Source organism: Astatotilapia calliptera, chromosome 10 (genome assembly GCF_900246225.1).
Source record: "Astatotilapia calliptera chromosome 10, fAstCal1.2, whole genome shotgun sequence".
NCBI classification, from domain to species: Eukaryota; Metazoa; Chordata; class Actinopteri; order Cichliformes; family Cichlidae; genus Astatotilapia; species Astatotilapia calliptera.
The window spans coordinates 16,984,708-17,002,081 of NC_039311.1; the positions used below are offsets into that span (position 1 = coordinate 16,984,708).

Below are 17,374 nucleotides of genomic sequence, written 5' to 3' on the forward strand. Positions count from 1 at the left end.
CTTCCTGATGGAAGCAGTCTGAACAGTTTATGGCTGGGGTGACTGGAGTCCTTGATGATCCTCCCCGCTTTCCTCAGGCAGCGCTTCCTGTAGATGTCTTGGAGGGAGGGAAGCTCACCTCCAATTATCCGTTCAGAGCACCGCACTACTCGCTGGAGAGCTTTGCAGTTGTAGGCGGTGCTGTTGCCATACCAGGTGGTGATGCATCCAGTGAGGATGCTCTCAATGGCACAGTGATAGAAGGTCCTGAGGATGCGGGGGCTCATGCCGAATCTTTTCAGTCTCCTGAGAAAGAAGAGGCGCTGCTGCGCCTTCTTCACTGTTTTGTTTGTGTGTACTGACCACGTAAGATCCTCAGCCAGATGTACTCCAAGGAACCGGAAGCTGCTCACTCTCTCCACAGCAGCGCCGTTGATGGTGATGGGGGTGTGTACTTCTCTGCACCTCCGGAAGTCCACTGCTCCTCCTCAGTCTCTCTGTGTTGGTCTTCAGGGAGCGGAATCGCTTTCCTGACCTCAACAGAGAGAACAGTCCATTGTTGGGATGATTCCACAGATGACCCCTGACAATGCACACCGGTGAAGTGAAAACCATTACAGGTGACTACATCATGAAGCTCATTGAGAGAATGTCATGGTCCTGGGCCATGTTGGCACAGTGTTCTTAGTTTCCTTGTACGTTTGTATTTTGTTCCTTGCTTAGGCCATGTTTTCTGAGTTGCCCTGTTGTGTTGTTCCCTAAGTGTTTTCCCTTCATGGCTTTTACCCCCTGTGTGCCCCTCTGTGTATCTGTGAGCCCTCGTCTCTCCTTATGTTTTATCCCATGCTTCCCCTGCCCGTTATGTCTGTGTTTTCCCCGTGCTCTCTCTCCTCCTGTCTGAACCTCTGTGCACTTCCTGTTTACCTTGTGACTCTCACGCCCGTACATGTCATGTTCAGTTCACCCCGCCCTGTCTCGTTATGATTATCAGTGTCACCTGTGTTCCCCGTGTGTTCCCACTTCCCTCGTTAACCCTCTGTGTATTTCTGTCTGCGTCTCCCTCTGTTCAGTGTGACGTCGTCCCTCATGTTGTGTGGATCTCCCTGTGTCTCTCTACGTATGTTAGTTTACTTTTCCCAGTTTAGTTTTTGTATTTCCCATGTTCTGCCTTCCCAGCATTAAAGCTGTGATTTTGAGTTCATCCCCGTGTCTGCGAGTTTTGCGTTTGGGTCCTCCTCCTGCCTGCCACACAGCCGAGCCTTGACAGAGAAGGCCAAGGGTTTTCAGCGCTGTCAACAAAGCAAAGGGCGGGTACTTTAAGGAATCTAAAATATATTAGACATTTAAGACTTTGCTACATAATTCCATACATCTTGCTTCATATATTTGATAGTAGTGCAAATAAAGATAAACCATTAAACGAGACGGTGTGTCCATATTTTTGACTGGTAGTGTAATGTGTTAGTAATGTCTTTTTCAACGCTTTCCTGTTGTTATTTTCACATTGGCTTGAAATAAAACATCTCTCTCTGCTGTTACTGCAACTTTTGCATGCATGTACATTTCACGATTTGGAGAGGCCAAGCATGAAATGGACACGGTGGACCGGTGTGTTTGCCACGACACTGGGTTGTATCATAACCTATTCTCATCCAGGTTCATTTGCTCTCCATTTCCCAGTGTATCCAATACAAATCCTGCTTCTCACATTCAAAGCTGTCACTGACTGGCAGTCCCATATCTTTCAGACCAGCTCTTTCCCGTGGCCTGTACTCCTGATTGTGCCTCGCTTCAGAATCAACACCATCAGAGTAGCAAAACCACAGAGAATCTTTACTAAAGTAAAAGAAAAGAATCTTGTGTTAAAATTTGAAGTGCAAATGTAACTATCTAAAAAACTACAGGCTCTAGAATGTACTCAAAGTAAGAAGGTAAAAAGACATTTATGCTATGTTTGTGCAAACCTAACCTTGTCCTAGATTAATATATTAATAAAATAATATTAGTATTTGCAACAACGTACAAATACAAAATACTTGTAATTTGTTGCTATTACTACTTTACCAGTTTAAAATATAACTACATCCCCAGGCCTTTAACTCATATGTTTCTTCATTACAGTATCATTACTTGAACAAATGTCAAACTCCTCTTAATATTACAGCCAAGATAACTGTCTCCTACTCTAAATGAGTCTCGGCTGCTTCCTCAAATTGCTATAACACTCTTGTAGACACAGACTCCATACGCTGCATCGGACTGGCACAAGCCAGTCATGTGTATTCATTCTCAAAGTATTTTTTCAGACAGTTCACACATCCTCCCACACACACAAACACACACCACCACTGCAGTTAATCTTCACTTACATGTTTTTGTCTGTTTTTGTCTTTGACAGTAGGCTGCAAGACAGTACAGACTGGTGCCCTAAGTTGACTCTAGTAATATGTAATATGACACGTTAACCATCAAGCATTTCTCTGAGAATACAATGGACTGGAGCTCACTGAACCCCGTTGTCCCAGTGGAGGTAATGAGTGACAGGAGAATGGTGGCTGTGACAGGCTGCTATACCCACAGTGTATAAAGGAGAGATTTTGGCGGTCTTATCCATCTGTAATAAACTGCAATAATCTATACTACACTAGCTTACCGCATGTAAACATTAAACAGACTGACACTTCTATACCACTGAGCAGTAAAGACAAGTCTCATTCACACACACATTAATACAAGTGCTTTTTCCTATACTTAAAGACTTTGTGTAACATTCACCCACACACTCGCATAGATTAGGGAAAACTTGGAGTTCAGTACATTGCACTTCAACAGGCAGACTGGAGTAGCAGTGGGGATCGAACCTAGATGACCTACTCTTCCGCCTGAGTCACAGCTGCTCCAAGAAGATGTGTATTTGTGCGTGCGTGCGTGTGTTTGTGTGTGAATATACCAGCCCGTTACGTGTTGGAATATACACATGAACACACTGGAACTGCAGTTAATCTTCATTTATATATTTTTTATCTGAAGTCACATTAATCTTACAGGCCAGATGGTTTATTAACCAAAATCTGGAATGATGTCCTGGAAACTGCTTAGGAAAGGGCAAACACTACAAAAAAAAATACTTGGCATATCTCTCCACCTTCATGCATGAGCTATCTTCAACCCATCAGGTTAGAAGCAAAGAATGCAGAAAGGACTGAACAAGAAAGACAAACCACGGTCAACTTTGAAAGCTGCAGTCTGTTTAGCTCATTTGATATAATTCGATGATAGTTGCTTAACTTTAAATTAGTGTTTACATTATTAATACTTTATATTAATATTATAGGGAGGGACAACCTCCAACCCTCCACAGCCATCTCCCACGGGGACCAAAGACTGGCAAAATCCAGACCCAGGCCCAGCCATTCACACACATACAGACACACACATACACAAACACACATCCACATCCACATCAACACTTGTGTGTGAATCATGATCTAGTGTTTGTTTTTAGAAGCTTATAGAGTTCAGAAGACCGAATGAAAGCTACTCAACCCCATTTTTTTAACTCATATATGGTTAGCTAAAACATGTTCAAGCACACATGTGCATACCTTATACATACACTGTCATTCAACATTAATAGCACCACTTATAAGGTTTAAGGTTCAGCGTATACCAACTCAGTCTACATGGCAGCACACTGCATACTGTAGTTTTCAAAGAGGGTTTGCTCTCTCACAGGACTGTTTTTTCCTGAAACGGGCCAGACTGTGGAAGTGCCGCTGTTATCTTTTCCACGAAATGCTCAGCCACTCTGACTCAACTTGAAACAACTTGCATCAGCATTACTGAAAGACGAGTTTTTTCCTATCCTCATAGCACTGATGTGTTTGTGTTGTCAACACTTTTCTTTAAAACAGGTCAGAACCCTCCAAGTCAAAATCTTTAATCTGCAAACATGCTCCATAATGAGCTGGCCTCCATCAGTGCATGAACTTATTAAAGTTTGAACTTGGATTCTGTATGCAGACAGAATCCAGAGATACACACACAGAGACACACACAGTTGTTTGTCTTCTGTATCCCTTCCTCAGTTTTTCCAGCATCCCTACTACTTGACAGTTTTGTTGAGTGGTTTTTAGGTAAGGAATTTATCATTAATCCTTCTCATTGTCATTGGCGTTGCAATACAAACAGTTGGCTGATAATTCTTCAAGCTTCTCCAGAGGGCTCCTATGATAGCTTATTTCTGACACACACACACGCACACATCGGAGACCACAAATAAAATGAGGAACAAGTGCACATGTCTCAGTGCCTCCTGCTACTAACCCTTACGGTAGCTTGCAGGACATTTGTTTATAAAGATAATTTACCTTAACAGTCACCAACAGAATCTAATCACTGACTGCCTAGATTCAGTAATTATGCCTTAAAAACAGTAATGCTGCTTTTCCACAGTCAAATTAGCAAATGTCATAAGTATTTTATGACAACCATTTTTTTCACAACTTAGCCAAAGTTTAGGTTTAGCCCTTTTGGTGTAGGAGCACTTTGGCTAAATGCAGGCTCATGCTCTTATCTAAAACAGCATTCTCACTCTCACTTTGTTCAGTCTCTTTCTTCTTTTTCTTTTCTTTTGTCAGGATAATTTTGGTGAGGTGCCAGCTGGCCAACAGCCACTGCACATCCCACCTTTTCTGTGATGACAGACTCAGTCATATTTCCAGGACCTAATGTTAAGAAATTCTCACAGGATGTGCAAGTGTATTTTTCCTGAGAAGGGTGGATGCACTGACCAGACCTGCCCTGTGCAATTTTATTATTTTTTTTAAGTGATTCATATCTTCCTGCTGAAAAGGGGAAAAGTGTATTCTTGTTGTTCTTATTGTTGAGTTGTCTCGTTGTCCAGATCTGCTCGAAATAAGAAATGGTGACAATATCAGGAATAAATAAGCATATTTATGTAGGCTGTTGCATGTTAAAGCCCTGACTTCCATTCAGGAGATGAGGCTTGCATTGAGGAGGTAAAGGGTGACATCTGTCTATTCAATATGTTCAGGATCATGGGGCAATGGCAGCTTCCACAAACCTCTACCATGACAGTATCGTATTCTGAATACTTTGGATTACTTAATATATTATCATGCTTTTTACAACTATGTGAATGTACTATTGCTGTGTGATTTATTACTATTACTGAAGGTCCGCGGCTCCGAACCGTAGTAAAGGGACCTCTGACTAATACGACGGGTTCCGTGTTGGGCTCTAGCCGAAAAAAAGCTTTACTTTGTTGTGTGGGTCGACTTTGCTTGCAAGAGACAGAGAGAGGCGTTGAAAGACTGCTCCAACTAAACTTATTGTTTTCGGAGGAAAACACGAACACAGTGTACAGTCGAGTCTAAATAACGTACTTACAACTGGGCTTGTCAGGCACTCTTCTTGGCTGCAGTGGTTATTATTATATTTACATGCTTCCAGCTCCCGTTTTTGCTCGATGACAGCTCGTACTTGTCCACTATCCTTTTTCTACCTCCTCTTGCTCACAGACACATAATGGATATGGCAGTCCATTCTCCCTGCAACACGGACTACACTGCCCATAAGGCTACATTCTTTAGAGCTATGCCTGTAGCATTCTGCCTATTAGCTTAGCACAACAACAACAAAAAGGTGCTCTCTCACCCAGGACACACAGTGGCAGAGAGAGAGCAACGCCCTGTAACCATGGCAACCGTAGTGCTGCCGCCTGGAGCAATCCGGTTGTTAAGTCTGACGTCACTAGCCGTGTCTGGGCCTAAACTCCGCTGCAGGTCCATATATCAAACGATCACTATGGCATTACTGAGAGTTGAAAAACTGTCTAAAGTCTTTCATCTTTAATAAAATGATCAGCGTTCTGCTCTACCAGGTGTAACAATTGAGTTTAACATCCAGGCATCCATGAAAACGGAATTTATGACATTTAACGGAGTTAGAAGTTAGCAGGAAGTTAGCTCGCTAGCTTCTATCTAAATACAACATAGCATGTCCTGACTGCGGGGTTTTGGAAACAAATTAAAACGTACAGCTCTATTATCACTTCCAATATAAATGAAGACAAAACTAAACAGCAGTGACGTTTGTAGGGTTACTGAAGTTTGGCTAGCTGGTATATAATGATGTGCTACGTGACCGCTAGCGACACAGCTATGTTAGCATAATATAAACAAGCTAACTTTTTTTCCACTCGATAAAAGTTAACGTGAGTGTTCTCGGTGGTCAGGAACAAATGTAATCGCATGGCAGGATGCTGTAAAAGGACTAAACTTCAGCCAGGAGAACAATTGAGATAATCCATCCACAATACGAGGTTAGTCATTCATATACTGCTGCATGGGCTGGGCTGTAGTTACATCCTAAGGTTTTAAAAACTGAGCTTAAATAAATGATTAGTGGTAATAAAAGCCGAGGGAGGTCAACAGTGATCACTGACTGTTTTAGGAGCTTTTTGAGATTAAATAGAAGAAAATACAAGACATTAAACATGTTAACAACACAAAAGCCATATTAAACGCAGACTACTTTAGGCCCGGAAGTAGGATTCGTCACGTCATCACTTAACAACCAGATAGAACATAGCTGTCAAACAAACCCAAAAAATCCTGACCCGCCACATTATGAAACAGGAAAATACCAGTGTAATCCATTTATTTCAACAAAGTAACTGTATTCTAAATACCACCTTTTTAAATGGTAACTGTAACGGAATACAGTTACTCATATTTTGTATTTTAAATACGTAACGGCGGTACATGTATTCCGTTACTCCCCAACACTGCCTATGTCATCATAATAGTTTCGGTCCAGGATCAACATTGCAACTGACCAAAGTATTAGCCAGAAGTTAGCTAATGCTAATAACAAGTATCACAAGCAAACCAACATGAGTACCCTAAATTTGGCTAACCGCAAACCTAGCGTGATAACATATTTGTCATATTTCAAAGCTTAATAAAGAAAACATTCGACAATCTTACAATTTGTTCCAGAAGAGAGGTTTATATTAAAGAAAATGTTTTGTTTTTTTCCTTTGTCTTTTACAGTAATAATGTTGATCCTGGAACAACATTGTTATGATAATCGAGGAACAACATTAGCACAGGGTTATCAGATAGACCTCATCTTTATGAAAATGCATTACTCTGATGAAAGGCATAATTGCACACTAATCAATGTATTTTTATGATTACAATATTCTTTTTTATCTATTAAATAAATTGAATAAATAACTGACTGCAACTTTAAGGAGTGGTAGATGGCCAGTCTAGTCAATGAACAGATGTAAAGGCAGTCCTCACAGGCACACAGTTTTAAGACAGCTATGATTATCAAGCCTTTGACTCGGGATTAAATTACAGCTCTGGACTAAATTAAAATGTTAATTATCTGATCATACTGTTTAATATGGTTGCACATCTTACATTTTTTAGTACAATTCAAGTATTCAACCATGCAATGGTAAAACTTCATAATTAATGTTAGTATCCCACCAGTTTCTGCAAGTGTTCCAGTCCAACTGTTTTCCTTGTTCTGAAGAAGATAAAAATTATGATTTAATGAGTGAGCTGATATAATATTTTTTACTTTCCTGAAAATATAACAATTTTTTTCAAATGCTGGACAGATGACCTGCTGAGCAGTCTGAGTCAGTCTCAGTCTGTCTGAGAAATATAATCTACACATGTACTTTGAGTTGTCCTCTGTGATCACCCACAATAAAATCCCACTCTGGATCAGTTTAAGTTCTGACTACATCCCCAGCTCCTCAATTCAAACGTTCCTCCCACGCCCACTGTCATCTGTGAAGTATCATTACCTGAACAACTGTCGAACAGCTTTTAATGTTGCAGCCAAGATATGTTTCCCATTCTTGCTTCCTTCCTCGGTGTGTTATAACACTCTGGTAATGAGCAGAGGCTGATCATGTCTATTCATTCTTAAATTATATTTTCAGACTGTTTGCACAACCTCCCACTCACCTACACACACACACACATTAGCAAATTAAACACCAGTGGAGTTAATCTTCTTTTAAATATGTCGGCTGCACTAAGTCTGAGGTCACAATGGCTTTGCAGGCTGTTGTAATAATAAGCAACTCCAGTAACATAGCATACGACATGTTAATCATCAAGCATATCTATGAGAACACATTAAATTCGAGTTTACTTAATACTTGGTTGATTTTTACCTTATCAATGCAAGTGGCAGAACTTGTGTTTGCCAGGTGTTTACAGATGTTTTCCTAACAAATTAAATATGAAGCTTTTCTGAGTTTACGGGTTTGGGGTTCACTTAAGAAAGTTACCAGTATAACAAACAGGTAACACATTCACAAATGTTTTTAAAGAAAAACTCAGCACCAGTCTTGGGCATAACACGTGTTATGTATGAACCAAGAATTATTGTGTGCTATGCAAGCCATCGCCAGTAGGGGGCACCACGCCCAGTTATGTGTGTGTGTTACTTCTGTGTGATCCCAAAAAAGAAGAAGTCAACTTGTAAACAAACTGTTGTATGTGCAGTCTGACTCGGCATAATCCTTAATAGTGTATTGACACTACAGTGGAAATATAACATAAATTGGCGACGAGTTGTGACGTCTGGAAGACTTGGCTGTCTACTGAGCATGAACTGACTGCGTGGCCGAGTTCGGACGGAAAACGGACGATCGCGTGGTGAATTAGCATCGGAGCTAGCTGCTAGCTGCTTTTCGCCGACGAGTCAAAAACGACAGTGTTGGCTGTGGACAGCGGATACATCATGGCTGGAATGATTGGACAGATGGACCCTTTTGATGATGCTGGTGAGCAATGGGCGACGTATATTGAACGTTTTGAGCATTACACCCTTGCTAATGACATTCAGCCTGAGAAACGGGTCCCGGTGCTGCTGAGTGTGATGGGTCCCAAGACGTACAGTCTGCTGCGTAATCTAGTGGCGCCAAGCAAGCCTGGGACAATGCAGTATGACAATATTGTGGGTGTTTTGCAAGCTCATTTTGCTCCCAAACCGCTGGTAATAGCTGAAAGGTTCCGGTTCCACAAGAGGAATCAGGGGGAAGAAGAAACGGTCGCACAGTATGTGGCGGTGCTGAAAAGACTGTCAGAACATTGCGAGTTTGGTGCGTATCTGGAAGATGCTCTACGAGACAGATTTGTGTGTGGATTAAAGTGTGAAACTGTGCAGAAGCGTCTTTTGACTGAGAAGGATCTCACGTTTCGCAAAGCAGTTGATTATGCTGTGTCGGCAGAGACAGCAACACGTGAAGTGCAGCAGTTGAGTGGTTCCCTTAAAGTGAATGCAGTGCTGTCACAAAGAGGTGAAAAATGCCGCCGCTGCGGGAAAATGAATCATACTGATGATGACTGCTGGTACAAAGACCGTGACTGTCACCAGTGTGGAAGGAAGGGCCACACGAAACGCATGTGCAAAGGTAGAGCCAGAAGCAGCCAAGATTGGAACAGGAAAGAGAAAGAGGGGAAACATGAGCTGAAAGGCAATGCAGTTAAAAACAGAGCAAAGGACAAAAAGAGGAGAATTCATCATGTTGCCGCTGAGGAGAGTGAAAGTGAAGGAACCAGTCCCGACACTGATAGTGAGTTGGAGCTGTATTCTTTGTCACGAAAAGAGAAATATTCACGTATCTCCCTAATGCCTGTAGTTAACGGGAAGAAAATGGAGATGGAGATGGATACAGGGGCTGCTGTGTCTTTGATTCCATGGGAACAATATAAAAGTATGCTGAGTCAGTTGCCGCTGCAACCCACTGACATCATGCTGAAAACGTACACTGGGGAGCCGCTGGCACCAGAAGGGGTCATCAAGGTGCAAGTTGAACTGAATAAGCAGCGTGCAACTCTACCCTTGTACGTGGTAAAGGTGGATGCTCCACCACTGTTTGGTAGGGAGTGGCTGAGAGTGATTAAGCTGAACTGGAAAGACTTAAAGATGGTCCATGCCAGTGAGCAAAGCGGAAATGACAATCTGGAGGCTGTGCTAAAGAAACACTCTGCCGTTTTCTCTAAGGAGCTGGGCACAATGAAAGGAATTAAAGCCAGATTGACTCTTAGGCCTGATAGTGTCCCCAAATTCTGTCCACCACGTAACGTGCCTTATGCTCTCCGCCCTCGGGTGGAGGCAGAACTGAAACGCCTGACTGAGCTTGGGGTGATCACACCAGTGGAGCATAGTGATTGGGCTACGCCCGTGGTCCCTGTCAACAAGAAGGATGGCTCAGTGAGACTCTGTGGTGATTTCAAGGTCACTCTTAATTCGCAGCTCTGTGTGGATAAGTACCCACTTCCACGCATTGAGGACCTGTTTGCTTCTCTAGCAGGAGGTCAGCATTTCAGTAAGCTAGACTTAGCAAATGCCTACTTACAGATGGAGGTAGAAGAGGAGTCTAAGAAGCTGCTGACTATTTCGACACAAAAAGGGCTGTTCCGTTTCAATCGCTTGCCTTTTGGAGTGGCGTCTTCACCTGCATTGTTTCAGAAGGCTATGGATCAAGTGCTTCTCGGCCTACCATACACCCATTGTTATCTGGATGACATCCTCGTCAGTGGTCCAGATAAAGAGACACACCTGAGATCCCTTAAGGCAGTTTTGGGCAGGCTGGAGGACTATGGCCTGCGTCTCAAACAGGAGAAGTGCCTGTTTTTCCAAGAATCGGTGGAATACCTGGGCCACATAATTGATGCGGCAGGGTTACACAAATCACCAGAAAAGGTGCGTGCCGTTATGGAAGCTCCAGCACCAGCTGATGTCAGCCAGTTACGTTCTTTTCTGGGAATGCTCAACTATTATGGACGTTTCATACCTGATTTAGCTACAGTCCTGAAGCCGCTGAATGAGCTACTCAGTAAAGAGAAGAAATGGCAGTGGACATCAGCCTGCGAGTCAGCTTTCCAGAATGCTAAAGAACGTCTGGCCTCACCAAAAATACTCACCCACTACAATCCTGAACTGCCTCTCCATTTGGCATGTGACGCTTCACCATATGGCGTTGGAGCCGTGCTCTCACATGTCATGCCTGATGGCCAAGAACGGCCAATTGCTTATGCTTCACGAACCCTCAGCAAAGCAGAACGAAACTATGCTCAGATCGAGAGGGAGGCGTTGGCAATTGTTTTTGGAGTGCGCAAGTTTCACCAGTATCTCCATGGTAACAAGTTCACCTTGCTCACTGATCATCGCCCACTGACCTCAATTCTGAGTCCAGTAAAAGGTACACCATCAATGGCAGCTGCGCGAATGCAGCGTTGGGCGCTCCTTCTGTCAGCACATAATTACACCTTACAGTATCGGAAGGGGGCACATCACGCCAATGCTGACGGTCTGTCACGTTTACCTCTGCCCCTTGCACAGAAAGAGGAACAGGGAGCAGTTGAGGTATTCTACGCATCTCAGCTGGACACATTACCAGTCAGTGTCGCCGAGATCAGACGTGACACTTTGTCTGATGTCACTTTGTCTCGTGTGCTGGAAATGGTAATAACTGGACGTTTTCCAGCAACAAAGGACACAGATCAAGAGCTGTCACCCTATCTGATGCGCAGACATGAACTCACAATACAGCAGGGATGCCTCATGTGGGGCTTGAGGGTGGTTGTGCCACCTAAGCTGCGCTCTCATGTACTGAAAGAGCTCCACACTGCACATCCAGGGATGGTGAGGATGAAGAGCTTAGCTCGCAGCTATGTTTGGTGGCCTGGCATTGATTCTCAAATTGAGCTTCAAGCTAAAGCCTGCCACTCTTGTCAGCGTGTGCAAAAAGAGCCTGGGTTAGCGCCTTTACACCCTTGGCTGTGGCCTTCCTGTCCATGGGAACGGATCCATGTGGATTTTGCGGGTCCATTTGAAAGTCACATGTACCTGGTGGTGGTAGATGCACATTCCAAGTGGCCTGAAGTGCATATTATGGATAGCACCACAGCTGGTAAAACCATACAAGTGCTACGGGGTCTCTTTAGTCGCCATGGCATTCCCCACGTCCTGGTGAGTGATAACGGACCGCAGTTCTGTTCTGAGGAATTCAGGGTGTTCCTGAAAGCTAATGGAGTCAAACACATCCGCTCTGCGCCGTACCATCCTGCCACTAATGGTTTGGCTGAGCGTTTTGTGCAGACATTCAAGCATGCACTGAAAGCCTCCAGGGGTACAGCACCTGTGCAACAACGCCTTGACACGTTCCTCTTGACATATCGCAACACTCCGCATGCAACAACTAGAGAAACGCCAGCTATATTGTTCATTGGACGCAAGCTGCGCTCTCGACTGGATTTTTTGAAGCCCAGTGTGGCCGGAGCTGTGCGTCGGTCACAGGATGCGCAACAACAATGCCGACAGCAACACTCCAGGGACAGACGGTTCACTGTGGGCGAGCCTGTCCTGGTGCGCGATTATAGGAAGCGAGAGGACAAGTGGACGCACGGTGTCGTACTGGAGAAGACTGGGCCAGTGTCATACAAGGTGAATGTGGGAGCCCAAGGGGTGTGGAAACGTCATGTGGATCAGATGCTGACACGACCTGAGTCAGTATCTCAGCAGGTCACAGTGGATCCTCCGACAAGCTCTCAGATGTCACCAGCCCAGAGTGGTAGTGACACCATGCTTTACCCTTGTACAACTCTGCAGGAAGAGACTGTTGAACAAGTTATGGGGACCACCGTACCTCCAGATACACCCCAGTCTCTTAAATCATCACCGACTGACTGTACACAGGTTACAGAGCCTGTAAGACGTTACCCAGTGAGAGTCACCAAGCCACCCGCTCGTTATTGTGATGGGTGAGCGTATTAAGTAGTTCAGTGAGAGTGTTGGCGTTCAGAGACATTATTCTCAACTAAAAAGAAATTCATACAGAAAGCAACATTAGTTCCAGTTTTCATGAATGTTGTAATATAAAAAAAAAAAAAGAAAAAAGGTGCTACTTTGGTTATGGGAAATGTTTCTGCGGGTGGTGCCACGGTCGCATAGCTTAGTGGGGAGGAGATGTTATGTATGAACCAAGAATTATTGTGTGCTATGCAAGCCATCGCCAGTAGGGGGCACCACGCCCAGTTATGTGTGTGTGTTACTTCTGTGTGATCCCAAAAAAGAAGAAGTCAACTTGTAAACAAACTGTTGTATGTGCAGTCTGACTCGGCATAATCCTTAATAGTGTATTGACACTACAGTGGAAATATAACAACACGCATATCACAACTACAGTACTCACATTACATTTTTCATTATGGCGTTACTTGTATTGCAAAGGTTCTTCAGTTATCTGATTGCTGAGAAATTGTTTTTAAAAAAAATCAAATAAACAAGGGCTTGTTTTTTTTTTCTTCCTGGCGACAATCAGCTGATTTTAGTTTATGCAGAAGAAGGAAAATGGTGGCGCAGTACAGCTTTTGATGAGTGGATGATATGAATATTACTTTTTTTTTTTTTTTTTTTTGCAACAGTAAATTGCAAACAGCATCCCAGACAGAAACAATTACATTCCACTGCTAACAGAACTTAGGCTCTTTGCAAGCATCTGCACAGACAGCATGCCAACACAAAGCTAGCCAAAAATCCAGACTGATGATAAAGCTGAATACAACATCAGCCCAGCAGCCAGAGCCTGAACTTCAACAGATAACACATTGATGATAAGTCAGGTTTGAATCCTGGCAATCGCACGGAAGTGTCTGTAGGCTGGGTTTTCAAATTTCCTTGTGTTGTTGTCTTTCTTTAAAAGAAAGATCATCTGTGCATCCTCATTGGGATAGGGATTTGTGCTGGTACAGTATGTGGGACTCTAGCCTAAGGTTAACATTGTCAGCTGGTAATTATGAGACAATTTCAGGTCATTTTACAAAGAAAAAATAATAATGTAATGAGTAGTGTAACAAATTACTTTACAGCAAGCAATTAAGTAACGGGTAATGTGTAATACATTACTTTTTGAGTAACAACCCCAACACTTCTCAGCACAAACTGGCTGAAAAGTACAGCTGCTTTGATTGATTTCTGTCTGGAGAGGCAGGCATTCAGCTGCAGTTACCTCGTATCTAAGAAAAAAAGAAAAGTGAATTCTTTTTTTCTTCTCAGCAATTTAAATAGACAGATTCATGGCATACCACACAGATTCATGTCACATGTACCTGGAGATTTGACAGGTAAGTGTCATGTTGTGACATGTTCCTGTCAGTGCAGATAAAATCTTGTGTGCAGAACACTGGACAACACTGCTGACTATAAAAATGCATTAAAAGTGCATCAAACTTCAAACATCAGTGGTGGTTATGAGAAAAAATAATTTAACTGTAAACACAAACATCAGATTAATTGTCAGTAGGTGAAAAGGAGAAACTGACAAGTCTGTGTTAGGTAGAAAAGACAAACCAGGTTCACTGTAGTCTCCACCTTCTGAAAGCCAGCAGTGCAGGTCATGGCACGTCAAAGTCTTAAGTATCATTCCTCTGTTTAGTTTTATATTTGAATTTGGTTGTTTAAAGTACCTAATTTATTACTTTCAGGCTTTTCTTTTTCACCTCTGTCAAGGAGGTTATGTTACTGGTAGAATTTGCGTGTGCCTGCATGCATCATTTTGTCAGTAAACACAATAGCTTAAATAGCTCTGAGATTATTTGAGCTTTATCACATTGCACATTGCCCTGCTGGAAGTAGCCATCAGAAGATTGGTACTAGGGGGCCTAAAATGTGCCAAGTAAATATCCTGAACTGTGGATACAAGGCAGGATTTAGCCATGCTTTCATGTTATTTATGCTAAATTCTGACCCCACCATCTGACTGTTGCAGCATGAATCAAAAGTCATCAGAGCAATATTGTAACAAACAAAAATTATTCATATTTTTGCAAATTGTAGTCTAGGATTGCTTTTCTTAGTTGGGAGGTATGGCATCTGATGCAGTCTTCTGCTGCTGTAAGTTTTACATTTGCATATTCACACATCAGTAGGTAGAGTGGTTGTTCCACAATCGGAAGGTCGTGGGTTTGACTCCATGGGACGGCTACCCTGAGGTTCTCCTGAGCAAGGTACCGTCCCTACACACTGCTCCCCGGGCACTGCATTGGCTGCCCACTGCTTCACTAGGTGAATGGGTTAAATGCACAGGAGTAATTTCCCTACGACGACGAACACACATTACATTTAGAGATACTCTTTTGTATACCTTGGTTGACCTCTGAAACCAACAAGGTATTCGGACCCAGGAAACCACCACTCCCTGGATAGTTGCTCTTTTTTGGATAGTTTTGTAAACTCTAGAGCCGGTCGTGGAAACATTTCCGTAGACCAGCAGTGTCTAGTGAGTTTTATGGCATGGTCAAAGTCAGTTATATCACCTTTCTTCCCCATTCTGATGCATGGCTTGAACTTCAGCAGGTAATCTTAACCATATCTACACTCCTAAATGCACCGAGTTGCAGCCATCATGTTTACCACATTTGTTTTCCAGATGTGTTCCAGTATTACAAAATCCAGCACTGGTCATGTTTTAAAGTAAGATTTAATGTGGAATCCATTGCAAAGCTCTGAACCCACTCTACCTCACGTTTCCAGTGAAAATCAAACACCCTAATGACATCATGTAAATTTTATAAAAACTCTAAAAATGTATCCATTGGGGCATCGTTGCTTTCCAGAAAAATTCTTCTTAAACTATTAAGCATCATAGTTGCTCAAGCACTCATTTCCAGGTTTTTGTTGCACTTTCTTGGGAATCTGTTAAGCAATTGCTTCCAGCATCTCTCGTGCCTTTTCCTGACGGTTCCCATTGGACACAGTTGTGGATGATGTTACAAACTTGGCTTAGCCTAGAAACAAAAGAAAGTCCAAACAAAAGGTTTATTTTTTCCAGTGACCTTATTTAATTAGTTTCTCAAAACTTACAGCAAGTTGTGGAATGTAATGCATCGAGGCATGCGTGGGCGATTGTGAATGTATGTAAGAGAATTAGACAAAGTCATCAAAACAAAGAAAACCAACAAACCAAGGAAACTATAAGTACAACTTCCCAGAGAGAGAGTAGACCAGAGGAACAGACTTTTGTAACCTTAATCACTCCCAACTCTTAGCTTCACTTCTCTAATGATCAAGGCTGCTGCCAAAAGAAAACAAAGTAGAGCATGAAGCCTGGAAGGTGGGTTGTTACAATGAATAGATTTCTGTCAAGTTTAGGAGGGATGGTTTAAATGTTTTCATAAAATAATCAAAAAGAGTCCAGAAAATTTGTGCCATATACATGACTTCACCAGATTTGTTGCTGGCTCTCTCAGCACAGGCCCTCTGCCCTGCTCTGCTCTCTTTTTCTGTGCATCCAATTAATATCAAATCATAATTTAATCATAGAAATCCTCCTCCTATTTCAGGAAAAATAGCAGCTTCTAAGCTGAACTGGTCCTTTGCTGTTTGAGGACAACGTATAAATAAGGGTAATTACTGCATTAAATAAAAAAAACAGATAACAGAGAATTCAGGGAGCTAATCGAAGAAATGCCAAGAAAGATTACATAGCCACAAGGTAATCAGATTGTAATCAGATCTTGAATCCAATCCAGACAGAATAAAAAAAATGTCTAAGTAACCACAGCTGTTTATTATTTGAAGGTACATGGGGCAATAGCACAAGGCCAGAACATGCTAGTCCAGACCAGACTTGAGTTACTGGGCCTGCTTAGCATTATTACTTAGTCACGCTGAATACTGAAGTAGAAAGGAGAACCAAGGAGATCAACCAAAGCAAGTACAGTGGTCTGATATGTTCTTAGATATCATCTTAGATATCATCTTACTGAATAATTTACTTAGGTTTTAAGTAAATCACTGATTTCTACATGGATAAAAATGTTATCTATTTTATATGGATAAAAATAATTATCTATGGATAAAAATATCCATATAAAAATGCCTCTGTGGAAAAAATGAATGACTCTTAAATCAATCAAATTTTGATGTTTACATAGTTTGGAGGATTTAGTTAAAGGCAGCGTCAACATTGCATGACTGTGTTGATAAATTACATTAAAAATGTAACAATAAAATAAACAGTCATAGATTATTAGTTATGGAGGCTTTCCTTAGCCAACGTAATAGCAGCTGATTGTTTGATTGTTTGCCTTTTGGTAGTTTGTTCAAGCAGTCAGCCGCAGTGTTGGTCAAGTTACTTGAAAAAAGTAATCAGTAACTAATTACTGACTACTTCCCCAAAAAAGTAATTTTGTTTCTTTACTGATTACTTATTTTCAAAAGTAATTAATTACACGATTTACAACCTGAATAGGTGATAAAGTGATAGATCTTTCAGCCCAATTCTACTTTTTCTGCATAATCCATCATACAAAATGTAATCAAATGGAAA

General features: G+C 42.1%; 1 protein-coding gene across 1 annotated transcript; it reads left to right on the top strand.

Moving 5' to 3' along the window:
• The first annotated feature begins 8,313 nt into the window (after positions 1-8,313).
• On the top strand, positions 8,314-13,227 carry LOC113031226 (uncharacterized protein K02A2.6-like). Its single transcript, XM_026183233.1, has one exon. It carries the CDS (start codon positions 8,779-8,781, stop codon positions 12,808-12,810), a length of 4,032 nt encoding a protein of 1,343 aa, XP_026039018.1. The 5' UTR covers positions 8,314-8,778; the 3' UTR covers positions 12,811-13,227.
• The last annotated feature ends 4,147 nt before the right edge of the window (positions 13,228-17,374 follow it).

Excerpts from the sequence above, each read along its gene's own strand:
- LOC113031226 (XM_026183233.1), top strand. The coding sequence starts at position 8,779 with ATGGCTGGAATGATTGGACAGATGGACCCTTTTGATGATGCTGGTGAG.